At 42.1% G+C, this 15,680-nt stretch overlaps 2 protein-coding genes across 3 annotated transcripts in view; one reads left to right on the forward strand and one right to left on the reverse strand.

The window, feature by feature from the left end:
- LOC309860794 (uncharacterized protein) overlaps positions 1-1,072 on the reverse strand; it is a gene marked incomplete at its 5' end in the record, with an annotated part of 27,872 nt that extends 26,800 nt beyond the window's left edge. Inside the window, one exon of the mRNA XM_082723252.1 lies at positions 900-1,072. Coding sequence (XP_082579378.1) covers positions 900-1,072 — 173 coding nt within the window. The remainder of the gene's footprint in view (positions 1-899) is intronic.
- The window catches only part of EMB (embigin), a 46,606-nt gene continuing 31,989 nt past the window's right edge, over positions 1,064-15,680 (forward strand). The window contains exons 1-3 of one of the 2 annotated variants that reach the window (XM_082723246.1): positions 1,064-1,408; positions 12,805-12,894; positions 14,731-14,820. In XM_082723246.1, the coding sequence (XP_082579372.1) occupies positions 1,288-1,408; positions 12,805-12,894; positions 14,731-14,820 (301 nt within the window). In that variant the 5' untranslated portion in view covers positions 1,064-1,287. The remainder of the gene's footprint in view (positions 1,409-12,804; positions 12,895-14,730; positions 14,821-15,680) is intronic. The other variant, XM_082723247.1, reaches the window with a different exon arrangement.

Consider the following 15,680-nt stretch of genomic DNA (forward strand, 5'->3'; position numbering starts at 1 on the left):
AGTAAGAGGGAAGAAGACTTATGAGAACGGCTTAAAAAAAAAATCTTTTAATGTTTTTTTAACAACCTGGAGAATCATCAGATCTTAACTGTTCTTTTACGTTTAGAATGTAGATTTCTCCTCCCCTCTCTGATAGTTTTTAGTTTTATTTGGTCGGGAGCATAGAAAATTCCAAGCTACAGCCTTGCTACAGCCTTGCTGAGTAGGAGATAGCTTTTTTTTTTTTTTTTTTAAGACTATTCATTTGACAGAGATCACAAGTAGGCAGAGAGGCAGGCAGAGAGGGAGAGAGAGAGAGGAAGGGAAGCAGACTCCCCGCTGAGCAGGGAGCCCCATGCGGGACTCCCCAGGACCCGAGATCATGACCTGAGCCCAAGGCAGAGGCTTAACCCACGGAGCCACCCAGGAGCCCCTAGGAGACAGCATTATCTTAAACAATGCTCCAGTCTGACGAAGGTCAACAGGCTTGCGCTGTTTACACAGTATCTACTTTCGGTAGTTTTTGTTTCTTGACCTCTAGGTGGCTCCTTAAAAGCTGTTAGGCTAAGCAAACAATAGGAAAAGAAAAACAGACACTGTGGGGCCTTGGGACTCCGAAACCTTAATCTAGGGAGAACCGGCTAAGTCTTCAGAGACTGGTGGGGAAGGTGTGAGCGTTTGGTAGGGAGAGAGAGAAAGACTCGTCCAGGAGGCAGGGCAGCTGGATAGCGCCTTCCACCTGCGCAAGCATTAATCTTCTTAATAACCCAGGGATGTCCGGGGCGGGGGGGGGGCGTGCGGGGGGAGCAGAAAAGTGTTGTCCCTCCTCTCATCTGTCCCATCAAAGTAAATAAGTGCACCTCGCCTCAGACGAAGTAACTGTAAAGGATACTCTGTAGATTGTATATGTACTTACACACCCATTAGGAGTTGCAAGCTGTCCTGCAGGAGACGAGCTAGACATCACCTGCCGCGTCCTCAGCAAGCTCCCGCGCAGACCTGCGGGAGCCGGGAGGGAGGAGGCGGGAGAGGATGCGGCGCGGAGGTGGCTCCGGCACATCCGGACACGCCCGCTGCGGCCGCCGAGCTGCATAATTGATGGGGGACGGGGCGCAGTCCGGGGTCGGCTTCGGACGCAGTGAGAGCGTCTCAGGGGAGGAGGGCTGGGCGGCCGGGCCCCTCCCACTCTGCCTTTTGTCGCGTGTCCCGCCCCCGGGACCGGCAGCAGGCACCGGGCGACCGGCGAGTGTGCGCAAACTTTGGCCACCGACGGCGGTGCGCGAGGACCGCGGCTGACCTGCCGGCGCCATGCGCGCCCTGCCCGGCCTGCGGGGGCTCCGGGGGCCGCCGCCCGCGCTGCGGCTGCCGCTGCTCCTCCTGTGCCTCCTCGCCGGCGAGCGCCGGAGCTGGGCGGACGGCAACACTACAGGTGCGAAGGCTGCGGGGCCGGGGTGCGGGAAAGGGTGCGCAGGAAGGGACGCGCGAGGCCGCGCGCGCCGGTGAGGCTGAGGGTTTGGCCGAGGCGCCGGGGCAGGGGTGGTGGGGAGCGGCGCGGGGATGCTGGCGACCGCGGGTGGCGAGCGGCGGCCGCCTCCTCCCGTGGGCCGGGCTTGGGTTGTCTAAGCCGGACGAGGAGACTGCAGCGGACGGGGCGCCTCCGCGCCAGGGACGGAGTCTGGAAAAAAGAGCGCCCCGCGAGTCGGGGGCGTTCGTAGTAGGGCAGTGTCTGGGTGTTCCCGGGACGAGGGCGGCTGGGTGTGCGGGTGCGGGCGGGAGCAAGGTAGCGCCTGGGTTTCTGCAGAAGCGGCAGGACTTCTAAAAGCCACGTTCCCCGAGGCCACCTCCCTTCGCTGGAATCGGTAGTAGATTTAAATATCACCTCCCTGCCTGGCAGGTGGGTTGGCTTTGAGGATGTGCAAAACATTACGAAAACCAACACCAAGTTTGCCATTTTAGTTTCACCTGTTTATAATGGCTTCTTGTGTTGAAAGTATTTCATCCAACCTACCTTCTAATGCAGGTTTGTGTGTGTGTGTGTGTGTGTGTGTGTGTGTAACATTTTCAACGTGTTAGCAGCTAATTAGGAGAGTCGACTGCCAATCAGGTTAGCAAAGAGTGCGTATCGGCAACTACAACTAAGATACTCTACACGAGATTTTCTAACTTTCATAGGAATTCACTTTTATGGATTTACAGCATGTAGACTTTTTGTAAAATAAAGATGGTAAGATAATCAAGGATAAGATTATTCAATTTTTACAACTGTCCTAGTTGTAAAAGGCCTAGTTGTTAACAACTTGTTAAAACATTTTGGGTTGCTTCAGTTCCTAAACTTCCTTGACACCCTTTCTAGGGGACATACCTCTAGGTATGTCCTAGGAAGGAAGGGGGAAAGAAGGGGACATACCTCTTTTTCATTCATGGGACTTACAAAAGAATGGTCAAGGACTTTTCCGCTTGGAGCTATTCCTAGATTCGCTCCTCTTTCACTTAAGACTGTTGCCCTTTCTGAGGACCATTGCATTCTGGGTCAGTTCTAGAACTGGGGTTCTCCACGTAGCTCTATGTTGGAATTAACTGGGAGCTTTAACAACTGATAGCTGGATCCTGCCCTCAAAGTTTTTGAATCAGTTGGCCTGGGATTTAGCCTGGACATGAGGTATTTTGAAGGTTCTCTTGTGATTTTAATCACGTGATCCTAAGCAGGTTAAATACCATGCTATAAAGTTATAATGGCCTAGAGTGTGCACTATTGGGTGAATACTTATACTGTTGGTAGGTTCAAACTGACATTCAGAGCAGACTTCTAAAGGCAAAAAAGTAGGAAACAAATGGAAGTGGAATAAATTAACAAAGTTGTAAATAAATGGGATGATGTATGTAGGTATGGTGAGTGTGTGTGTATAGTTTCAGTGTGACCTTTTAGCTCCACTTGAGTTAAAATTGTAGAATGATATGCCGTATGAAAGGTATTAAGTTAGCCTCTATTGTAAGGCAGAATTAAAAATTGTAGAGAAGAAAAAAAAAGAGAAAGAAATAAATAAAATAAAAAAAGTTGTGAAGCAACCTTATCTCATTTTATAGACTCTCTTTGGATCTCTGTGAGATTCTGTTTCCTCTTTGCTAATGGCTGTTATGAAGTTTACTGGGTATTTTTTATCTGCGTGCATTGAACTAACTTAGAAATAGGTTTTCTGTAAACCTAAGACTTGGGGTCAAAATTTAATAATAAAAATGGTCATAATTAGTCATATTTACTATATAACAACTATGTGCCAGGCATTGCACAGTGCAGTGTATAACCCTATGAATTAGTTTTTATTGTCCCTGACTTTCGGATGAGGACACTGGAATTTAGGGAGATTAAATGATTGCCCAAGTGTATATAACTATTTAAGTAGTAGAGCAGGAAACTTAGCCTTGTTCATTCTGACTCCCAACACCTGTTTTCTTTCTTTCTTTAGTTTTTTATGTTTTTAGGTAAGCTCTGAACGCAATACGGGGCTTGAACTCATGACCCTGAGATAAAGGGTTGTTTGCTCTGCTGACTGAGACAGCCAGGCACCTCCTCCAATGCCTGTTTTCTTAAACACAATACTCAGTTGTCTCTGTGAGATAACTGGGTATGTCTATGAAAGTTTGGAACCACTGACAGGGAATGGTGTATGGATCTAAATGCTTGACTGGAGCCGAAGGACATGCTAACATACTTGGAGTTCTAGAATAAAGTTTGGCACAGGGACTCACGTTAATTCTTTTTAAGCTGTTTCAAATAAATAAGAAAGGTAAAGTAGCTTTATAAAAGCAAATATTAGATAAAATTGGCTATTTAATCATCTTTATTATTACTTTTAAGTAGAAAATTGAGGGAAGGGGTCATTTATCTTTTGAAAAATGTGTCTGCAGGGGAGTCATTTGAAACGATCGTATGTAGCTTCTGGAGGGCATTGCTTATATACTCTCTTGATCAACCACCTTCCTTTCTAGAGACACTCCCCAACCCACATAAATACGTACACAGCAACTGCCTAGCAATAAATATTTTGAGAACAAATGTTATTCAAGCACCTACATGCTCTTGACATTGTGTTAGTCTGTGTCTAATAGAAATCTTCAGCAGTGTTTTAGCAGTTTCAAGTGATTTAAATTGTTTAAAGGAACAGATTAACTATAACCATATCTTACCTTATCTTTAATGGAGTTGTATCTGATGCATCAAAATTGCGACCTTAAATTATCATCACATTTAAAATTATATAAACATTTGTTAAGAATTAGTTCAACTGCCTTTTCTTCTTCCTGTTCTTTTTTTTCTGACCTTTTGTCCCCATCTCTGTCTCTTTTTTATGGGAATGGGTTCTATACGCATTAGGCTGGGGAATGCTAGGCGGCAACCTCCCTTGCTGGAGGAAGCCAGAGGGTCCCAGGTTAGGGAATTAGAGGCTGAGCCAAGTCTGGAGGGCATCCAGGTAGGGGCGTGGCTCCATGTACAGTCCTAGAGCCTGAGCACAGGGAGGTGGGTCCTTCTGCAGAGAGAGGTCCTAGATGGGCCTCAGAGCTGAGCAGAGTGCCAGGGGTTTCTGCGCAGAAGCAACCTGACATTGTGGTGTCTGATCCTGATCCTGGGGTGTAGGTTAAGCATGCAGAGGGCAAGTAGTGGAGGATGTAGGAGCTGAGTGGTGTGGAAGACATTTCTTTGGAGTTAAGAATGGCAGTGGCAATGAGAGATTAGTTGCATACAGGGAGACTGAGCAAGTAAGTAAAGCTAGTGAGGGTAATAGGATCTGGGTTTTTCTCTAGAGAAGAAGGAAATAAAGAAAGGGGGAAAACCAGAGTGAAGCTTGTGGTGTTGGATTGCATCTGACGGCATTGGCATAAATTCATGACTTCAGATCTGTCATGCTCTATCTTTCATTTCTGTATCTATATAACAGATACATAGACATAAATGTGTATATGTGTAAATATATGTATAATGCATATATATCACATATCTTTATATATATATGTGTATGTGTGAATATACAGGTAGGTATTACTCTGCCCACTGAAGTGGAGAAATGATTTCGCAATAGTAGTGAGTCACATCTTGATCTACATACCATTCTTTACTAGTGGAATGAGGACTTCTTGGAGAAATGGCTGATTTTATGAATAGGGAGGAGAAAGGATAAGACAAGCCCAGAACCTCTTGTGCCAGAGAGCAGTAAAGTGCTCAAAGAATGATGGGTCATGTCAGAAGGATATAAGAGCCAGAGGGCTCCCACTGGACAGATGTGGGACAAATTGAGCATCAACATAAATAATAAGATTAATGGACTTGTATCCATTAGTAGCCACTGAATAATGCCCACTGAATAATACAGATATTATACCGATATAAATTAATTAAATGAATCAATTGAAAGTTCGATGAGGCACAAGATACTACATAGTTTTAAAGTAAGTTCCCACAAAATGCATAAAGTAGTATTCATGAAAAGAGAAAAAGAAAAGGAAAAAGAGAAAAAGAAAAAAAAATTCGTCTTTATTGTGGAGCAGCCTGGCAGACACTGCTGTAAACAAATGATCAAAGTAAAAGCCATCAGCAAAGAGAGGAAGAGAAATGGGCCATCTGATAGGATGCAATGAGAGAGCACAGCATCCCCTCTGTGATGTATTTGCCAAAGGTCGACTCCAAATCTAGTTACATTACAACATAACCATACTGGAGCTCTACTGGTTGTAAGAGTCAAGAATGGCTAAAGCTGAGAGAGAGTGACGGAGAATAGAGGGGACACAGCAGCTGAGAGCAGCATGTAGTTCTGAACTACAACCTTTGGCTGAAGAATACATCTACGGGACTTTTGATGAAACCTCGATGAGGTGCGGGATGAGATGGTAATGCATCAGTGTCAATTTCCCAACTCTGATGGCCATGTGGGGATGAACTGGAGTGGGGGTAGGTCCTTTCTGGGAATGCACAGTCTTGTTCTAGAGGGGGATGAGTCATCAGGTCAGCAGCAGGTTCTCAGGTGGTTGGGGGAAGAATTCCTTATTCTGTATTCAAGCTTTTTGTCTGAGATCTTTTGAAAAGAAGCAAAAAGAATTTCACCTCTTTCTGAGAAAGCTTTCCTTAGCATAGACATTAGGCCATAATGAGAGTTGAGAAACTGTCATCAGTTTATGTATTTAAGTACCATTTTCCAAAGGAGCAGTTGTCCTCAAACAGATTTTAAATGTGGAGGCTGTTTGTCCTGGACTGTCCTCTTTTTTTTTTTTTTTTTAAGATTTTATTTGTCAGAGAGAGCAAGCGAGAGCGAGCACAGGCACACAGAGTGGAAGGCAGAGTCAGACGGAGAAGCAGGCTCCCTGCGGAGCAAGGAGCCCGATATGGGACTCGATCCCAGGACGCTGGGATCATGACCTGAGCCGAAGGCAGCTGCTTAACCAACTGAGCCACCCAGGCGTCCCAGGACTGTCCTCTTTTGAAATTGCTTTCGTATCATTGGTCTCCATGTTTCATAATATAATGTGAATTGTAGAAATAAACAACTGAGACACACAATGACGTAGAAGGAAAAAAACCTGGGTGGCTCAGTCAGTGGAGCCTATGACACTTGATCTCGAGGTTGTGAGTTCACAACCCATGTTGGGTGTAGAGATTACTTAAAATAAAATCTTGAAAAGAAAAGAAAGAAAAAAACTTCAAAACGTTTTATTAAAAATAAAGCCCCCTCCTCCTAATAAAACATAGTCACTCTTCACACATAATAAACTATCTCAAATAATATGTAGAAATAATGTGTAGAAATAATGGATGTTATCTTTGAAACTGGTGTTATTCTTTTAATCGAAAATAAAATTTTTCTGTAAGTTTTAAAGTTGTGATTATATCATTACTAATGTATCTCTACTCCCAAGATAGAATCATTTTTATAGCCTTATAATGACATAGATCTGAGATCCTGAAAGGGAATTTAGATATCTCATTTGATTGATCTTGAAGCCCAAAGTGCTTTCAGGATGTAGCCAAGAGTCTGGAGATAGCTAATAGCTTCAACAGATTTCCTGGTTTGCATTTTAAAACTCCATGTAGCACTTAGTGCCTCTCCATAAAAGGTCCTCAAAATAGGCTTCTGGCAAGAATGGGGTAGGCCAAAAAGGGTGGTAAGAAATGTTCTTGCTTTAAAATATCTACGCGTAAAATACATCAAAAGGACCTCAGGGCCAAAGGGCCATTTGAAGATTATTAAAAAACATCCCTTTGAAGAATCAGAGTTGAGGATATTCCTGCTGTGAAATCAGGGTTTCTCAGCCTTGGCATTATTGACTTTGGGACTGGATAATTCTCTGTTGTGGGGCATTGTCATTGCAGAGTGCTTAGCAGCAGCTCTGGCCTCTCCTATGTAGTGGGTGAGTTGTGTCTCCAAAAAAGTCGTGTTCAAGTCCTGACTGTTTGTACCCACGAAACATCATTTGAGAGTAACGTCTTTGCAGATGTAATCAAGTTAGCATGAGGTCATACTAGATTAGGGTAAACCTTTAACCCAATGACTGTGGTCTTTATGAAAGAAACCAGAGGGAGATTTGGATAGGGAGACAGACATACTCAGAGGGAAGATGGCTGTGAGATGGAGCCAGAGATGGGAGTGAGGCTGGTAAGAGTCAAGGAATGCCAAAGATTGCTGGCCACTCCCAAAAGGTAGGAAGAGGCAGGGAGGTTTTCTTCTTTTAGAGCCTCCAGAAGGGGCAAAGCCCTGCACCTTGATTTCAGGCTTCCAGTCTCCAGAACTATGAGAGAATAAACTTCTGGTGTTTTAAGCTGCTTTGTTTGTGGCAACTTTTTCTGGCAGCCCTAGGAAACTACTGTAACCTATTAGATACAAGTAGTAACCTCCTCCAAGTTGTGGCATCCACATGTCTCCAGACATTGCTACATGTCCCTCGGAGGGCAAAAGTCAGCTCCAGTTGAGAACCACTGAACAGAATCTAGGTCTTATCAAAGAAAAATCTAGTGGGTGAAACATTGGAAAAACCCACAGTCGTTAGAAAGAACAGGAGTGCTAGTCAGACTTCTGGTGTTTTATTTCTTAAGAGTTTTATTTGGTCCAAAATTCACTGTTAACATATTTTAATGACTGTTTAGAGGTAGTCTGAAACAAGAGTTCTTAACGCTGCCTTTTGGCATGGCTTTTATTGCAATAATCTGTTTTCAAAGGAAAGATCAATTTGTTTATTTTCAATATGACCAAGGTTTAAAACCAGTTTTACAAGGCTTTGGAAAAGTGCACACTGTTCTTGCTTTTAGGCTTTTTAATTGTTCTTCAATTGTTGTTAGTCTAAAAATGGCCCTTTTTTTTTTTTTTTTTAAAGAGGGAGAGAGTGTGTGTGTGAATGTGTGCAAGTGGAGTGGGGGAGGGGCTGAGGGAGAAGGAGAATGTGAAGCAGCCTCAATGCCCAGCGCAGAGCCCAGTGCAGGGCTCGCTCTCACAGCCCTGAGATCATAACCTGAGCTGGAATCAAGAGATGCTTAACCGACTGAGCCACCCAGGCGTCCCTAAAAATGGCTGTTTTGCCCAGTGGTTCTTATTCTATGTAGAAAAAATATGGGCTTCCTGTTTGTTTTTTTAACTGTCCCTGATTTAGAAGTCTGACTTATAAATGTCCCCATCAGGAATTTATTTTCTTGACAAATGTCTTCTTGACAAACTGTGGATTATCGTGTCTGGGAATCAATATAGCCTTATTCTCCTCTTCTCTTCTTTCTACTATTGCCATTACAGACGGGATAGGAATACTGTATTCCTAGCTTCCAGAAGTAGAACTCTAAAAGCACTATTTATTAGAAATGTTGGTAATTAGATATTTTAATGCTACAGTTTAGCCATATCATGGCTTAAATGGCCTTTACAATTTGGCATGGGATCTTGGAGTTATATATAGCACCGCTTGCATGAGGAAATACATTCTGAATTTCAAAATTTTATTTTATAAATAGTATGTATTATCCATTCCTAGGTTATAGTGTTTTTAAAATTGGGCTATACATTTATAATACAGTGTATAAGAATGCTAAAATTAAGATTTATTAAAAATATTGTTAATTATGCATATTGATAGCAATCAGTACATTATATGGAGGAGAGCGAGAAAGAGAGAGGATATTTATCCTAATAATAGTTTTTACTTACACCTTTCTGTACATGAAGTCTAGACCCATCCAGGATCATAAAATATAATAAAGTTGTTTGGGGGGGAATTTAGAGAAAACGTTTATTTATTTATTTATTTATTTATTTTTTAAAGACTATGTTTATTTATTTGACAGAGAGAGATAGCGAGAGAGGGAACACAAGCAGGGAGTGTTCGAGAGGGAGAGACAGACTTCCCACCGAGCAGGGACCCCAATGTGGGACTCAATCCCAGAACCCTGGAATCATGGCCCGAGCCTAAGGCAGATGCTCAACCAACTGAACCACCCAGGCGCCCCAAAAATGCTTATTCTTAAACAGAGGTGTGATGGAAATTTTCTGATCTAGAGGAAAGCAAATGTGAAAACCCAGTGCAGTGTTCTAGTGTTACTTATCCTTTTTTTTCTTCCCAAATTACTTCCATTAAAATGGAGCTCAGAATTAAATATGTAAAAATGTTACCTTAATATTGTAAGTAGAAATTATAATATGTTTATCTCTTAAAAATATTAATAGCATATACTATAAGCCCATCTAGCAATGTCTATTTTAAAATGTAATATGTGACAGATATTTAAGTAGAGACCATTTTGCTATTTTACAGAAACTAACAATAGGTGAAAATTAGGTCTTTACTCAGCTCTTTGATGCAACACTGGCATGCCCCTTGCCCCTGCAGAGGGAGAAAAATCTTTAATCTTTAGAAAAACTATTAGATGTTACTTCTTAGTTTGGCATTTTTGCCACTAACTGTAAAAGAAGGCCGGGTGGAAAGTTTTCCGCCATGATTAAGAGAGGGGTGAACGTGACAACTTGAGGAATGTATGCTGTGATCTTGGTGCCATCACGCAATGTTAGACTCTTCTGATCCTCCCTCTTTTTTCCATGAAACGAAACCCCGAGAAACAAGTCAGAGGCAGGACTTGGATTAGGATCCAAATTCCTGCCTCTCCATTTTGTGTTTCTTTTTGTGACTCAGCCTAATCCTTTAGGGGAAGTATTCAAACCACATCTGCCTGACTTTCCTGCCAATTTCCTTTAAACACCAATCTCTGCCTCCTGCCAGTTGTCCTCCTACGGAAAGCAATAAAGTTTACGTTCCCACTTCTTTGATTTGAAAAAAAAAATCTTGGCTAAGCAAAGAACTTCTCACTTTACTATTCCAGCACCTTCTGTGGAAGGCCCTGCTTTTTCCACTCTAGACGTTTGTGTACATTGTCTTTTGAGGGACTTTCCTTGAGGGGAAAAAAAAAAACCCCACAAGAATTACACATATTCTTTTGCACTTCAGGCTTGTTCAGTGGAATCTGAAGCCTGATCAAGAAAAATGCTTTAGAGGGGACACGAAGTTAGGGTACAGGTGGTGGCTGGTGTATGGATGTCTGTATTTTTAATCTACGGACAGGCAGTGGGAAGTGGTCGTAACAGCTCGTATCTTCTGGAGCTACCCAAACTTCTCTATTCTTGAAGCATGGCTTTTTGTCCCCCTCCCATTCCATCAGCTCCTGTGAGCTTAGATTTTGCCCAAGCCACATCTAGACCTCTCTTCTCTTGTGCCAATACAGGTAGGCTCTCCCATCCAGGCCCGATACTGAGAAGTGGCAAAATAACCCCAGCCTCTGAGCTTATCTCTGTGGCATCATCTCCACCTCTGTTCTACCTCCAGAGTCTCTCAAAGATGTAAATCAGACTTCATCTTCCGCTGCTCCCTGGCCAAGTTGGAAAACACATGGGCTAGTAGTTATAATCATACTATGAATGGGTGGCACTCTGAAATTTTAATGACTCTCAATTACAAATTGGGGGCCTAAATCGCTGTTATTATCATCCGTGTGGTCCTGTACGGACCGAGTTTGCTCAGCTTCCTACTCCTTACCAGCATCAAGCACGGATCAAGTACTCCTTATATTCACTTCCTAAATAAAATAGGAAGGATAAAACACATTTTTTCAGCTTATGTCACTTTCTTATTGCTACTGATAGTGTGACTAATACTACTAATAATATGAATAAATAATATTAGACTATCTCAAAGGATTATGGTCCTGTTTTAGGGGTAAAGAGTGTGATGAGAAACCTCACAATTACATTCAGCTCTGGAGTAGGCTAGGCCAAGAAAGGAGACTCCCTAGCAAGGAAGCAAAGATATCAAAGCTTATGTTTTGCACGTTTCACTGAACAGATGATCTAGAACAGCTCATTCCTTCCCAACCGCACCCTCCTGGCTTCCTATCTGTAAGTCAATAGCATCTACTTTCATCATCCTGAGATATTTCCTCTTAAATACAACCTCTAAGTGAGCTATGCCCTAAGAATGGAAAAACAATTTTTTTCATCAGAAAAAGAATGCTGATAGGAGCCTTTTGGGCTGTGTGTGCATGTGTGTGTGTGAGAGAGAGAGAGAGAGACAGAGAGACAGAGACAGAGATGTGGAGACAGAAAGAATACGAATGAATGAATATTAAATGTGAGTGAAAGAAATGTTTTCTATTCTTGATAACCCAGTCAGACACTCAGGACATATTTTCTTGGACAATCACTGTCAGGGGGTGGTATGATTAACATATTAAATTTGTTAAAAGGATGACTTTATGAGAAAGTGCCCTCCACCTTCCAAAGCTCCTTTAGAAGTGATCCAGCCTTTGGAACACAGCTTACTGGAGAGTGAGGTTCTGCTAGGTAGATTTGTTTATTAGGCAATGTTGTCAAACCTGTGCATAAGCTGAGGCAACAAAGGTGATCACCAGCTTTGATAATATTTTTCATACACATAAGAAAAGAACTGGAATCTAATCTTGCACTAGGAGTAAGTTTCTGCTCAGAGTATTAGGAAAGTGAAATTAAAAAAAAAAAGGCTCAGGTTTAATTTAAACTGAATGAGAAGTTTTAAGAATGCAGCCAAGACTACAGTCATAAGTCTTTTTCCCTTTCCTGACTTATTTGATGGAATTGGGGTCGTTTTTGTGGGAGATAAGTTCTGATGCCCCACAAAGAACAGTAGCCACGGTACCAAAATAAATAAATAAATAAATAAATAAATAAATAAAAAGGAAGTTTTGAGGAGAGTGGAAGGGAGGGAAGGGAGGAAATGGAAACTTTTTTTTTTTTTCAGTAAAGATTTTGAAAAGGGGAGAGAAGTGGCAGAGGAGAACCCAAAGTCAGTTTGGGAGAGCTGATCTGTAACTGTAGCTGGGAAACCAAACAACAGAAACTCTCGCTGTGTATCCATTTTCTCTTCTCTGTCCTCATTTTATGCCCTTTATTATGGTCTCTCTGTCTTTCTTTGTTCACTCACCTTCTTGCTGCCTCTTTGTGTCTGTCTTTTTCCGGCAGTCTTGTCTCATTCTTCAGTATCTTCATGTATGTCTCATAAAGAAACTACAAATGGTTTTTTTTTAAAACTACTTGATGTAAATCAGTAGGGATTTTTCAGTAAAGAAAAGAGCATAGAAAAATTTGGAAATCTGGTCACATTTGATAGCCCAATATATTTCTGAATATCTGCGAATGGATGAGCTCTAGTTCCTTGGAGCTTCCTGAAAACGTTATTTTTCACGAAGAGTATACAATATAGAATATTGGCTGTTACAAAATAGCTTGCAGTCATTTCATCTTGATAATAATATGCGATCGCATTTTCTTTTTCTTACAGCTTCACCTCTTACAAGTCTACCCATCCCGGAAGTAATGATGGCAAAATACTCTAACCTTTCCTTGAAGAGTCATAACATCTCGCTGACTGGTAAATGTATTGCCTTTCAAATAATACAGTGCCACACTCTGGTTTCTCTTCAGATCGCATAAATCTTTCGCCTTTTACAAATAATACAGTGCCCCCCAAAGTTTTTATTTTTAAGTAAGCCATTGCATTTTGCCTCATCAATTATTAATCCTTGCTTACGGTCTGGTGGGAGACACACACCAGTACCTCATACAATGAGAACACAGTATGTGGGAGTCTACCACAATGAGGGCAGGGTACTCTGTGTGCTGGGAGGGGGCGGCTGGTCAGAGTGGGAAGCCCGAGAAGGACTCTCTAGAAGAGGGACACGAGGGAAGAAGGGAGGGTTCATTTTGATTGGCAGATACTCTTAAGTTTTCATCTGTTCTTGCGGTGCCTCCATTCAGATCTCTCTGCATTGAAGAGGGAATTTGTGTGTCCCCCGGAAGAGCTGTAGGCAGGGAAATTAAAAATACTGTCGAGTGAGTCAATGACAGTGCCAGGGAGAAGTAAGGAAGGCATTCTGCACTGAAACTCAGCTTGGCTTTCTTTTTCACAGTTTTAGATTCCAGTAGTTCAAAAGGAATCATAGATTTCTTTTTTAAAGAAGTAAGAGTAATTGTCTATTTTAGGAACAATGTTACAGGTGTAATTAGAATTTAAATATTGTAAATGCTTTTACAGAGTCAGGAACATGTTTTCTCTAGTTATCTGTTCAGTCTTTAACTGTCCTTTAGTCTTTTTTTTTTTTTTTCAAGATTTTATTTATTTATTTGACAGTGATCACAAGTAGGCAGAGAGGTAGGCAGAGAGAGAGAGGGGGAAGCAGGCTCCCCCCTAAAGCAGAGAGCCTGATGCGGGGCTCGATTCCAGGACGCTGAGATAATAACCTGAGCTGAAGGCAGAGGCTTAACCCACTGAGCCACCCAGGTGCCTTGTCCTTTACTCTTAAGAACTGTTTCTCTCTTTCTCATATGAAAGAAAGCTATGCTTCCCTCATCTCCCATCTGATACCAAAGGAATGTTTGTGCTGCCCTTTTTGGGTAGAAATTTTTTTTTTTTATCTTGTACAACTCCTGTTTGTTCTCAGTCTCTATTTCAATATTTGGAGTTTATTCTAGATTGTAAAAAGTAATTACAGAGGGCACCTGGATGGCTCAGTGGGTTAAAGCCTCTGCCTTCGGCTCAGGTCATGATCCCAGGGTCCTGGGATCGAGCCCCACATCCGGCTCTCTGCTCAGCAGAGATCCTGCTTCCTCCTCACTCTGCCTGCTTCTCTGCTTACTTGTGACCTCTGTCAAATAAATAAATAAAATCTTAAAAAAAAAAAAAAGTAATTAAAGGGCACCTGGGTTGCTCATCTGCCTTCAGCTCAGGTCGTGATCCTGGGGTCCTGAGATCAAGCCCCACGTAGGGCTCCCTACTTAGCAGGGAGTCTGCATCCCACTCTCCCTCTGCTCCTCCCTTTTGCTAATGCTCTCTCTGTCCAAGAAATAAAACCTTTTTTAAAAAAGCACTTACAGGGGCACATGGGTTAAAGCCTCTGCCTCTGGCTCAGGGTCCTGGGATAGAGCCCCACATCAGCCTCTTGGCTCAGCAGGGAGCCTGCTTTTCCCCCCACACAACCCCCCCACCCCCGCCGCCTGCCTCTCTGCTTACTTGTGATCTCTGTCTGTCAAATAAATAAATAAAATCTTTAAAAAAGAAAAAAAAAAACACTTACAACACTTCTATGTTATTTTTAAAATTAATTTTATTTTTCATTAATCATGTACAATCTAGCATTTTAGCTGTTACAAACTAGCTTATAGTCATTTCATCTTGATAATAATATGTGATCGCATTTTCTTCTTACAGCTTCACCTCTTACAAGTCTACCCATCCCAGAAGTAATGATGACAAAATACTCTAACCTTTCCTTGGAAAGTCATAACTTCTCGCTGACTGGTAAATGTGTTGCCTTTCAAATAATACAGTGCCCCCCAAAGTTTTTATTTTTAAGTAAGCCATTGCATTTTGCCTCATCAATTATTAATCCTTGCTTACGGTCTGGTGGGAGACACACACCAGTACCTCATACAATGAGAACACAGTATGTGGGAGTCTACCACAATGAGGGCAGGGTACTCTGTGTGCTGGGAGGGGGCGGCTGGTCGGAGTGGGAAGCCCGAGAAGGACTCTCTAGAAGAGGGACACGAGGGAAGAAGGGAGGGTTCATTTTGATTGGCAGATACTCTTAAGTTTTCATCTGTTCTTGCAGTGCCTCCATTCAGATCTCTCTGCATTGAAGAGGGAATTTGTGTGTCCCCCGGAAGAGCTGTAGGCAGGGAAATTAAAAATACTGTCGAGTGAGTCAATGACAGTGCCAGGGAGAAGTAAGGAAGGCATTCTGCACTGAAACTCAGCTTGGCTTTCTTTTTCACAGTTTTAGATTCCAGTCGTTCAAAAGGAATCACAGATTTTTTTTTTTTAAAGAAGTAAGAGTAATTGTCTATTTTAGGAACAATGTTGCAGGTGTAATTAGAATTTAAATATTGTAAATGCTTTTACAGAGTCAGGAACATGTTTTCTCTAGTTATCTGTTCAGTCTTTAACTGTCCTTTAGTCTTAAGAACTGTTTCTCTCTTCTCATATGAATGAAAGCTATGTTTCCCTCATCTCCTATCTGATACCAAAAGAATGTTTGCATTGCTTTTTTGGGGTAGACAACTTTTTTTAAATTTTTTTATTTTTTATGAACATATATTTTTATCCCCAGGGGTACAGGTCTGTGAATCACCAGGTTTACACACTTCACAGCACTCACC

The sequence above is a fragment of the Mustela nivalis genome (genome assembly GCF_964662115.1).
Source record: "Mustela nivalis genome assembly, chromosome: 3".
In the NCBI taxonomy this organism is placed as follows: domain Eukaryota; kingdom Metazoa; phylum Chordata; class Mammalia; order Carnivora; family Mustelidae; genus Mustela; species Mustela nivalis.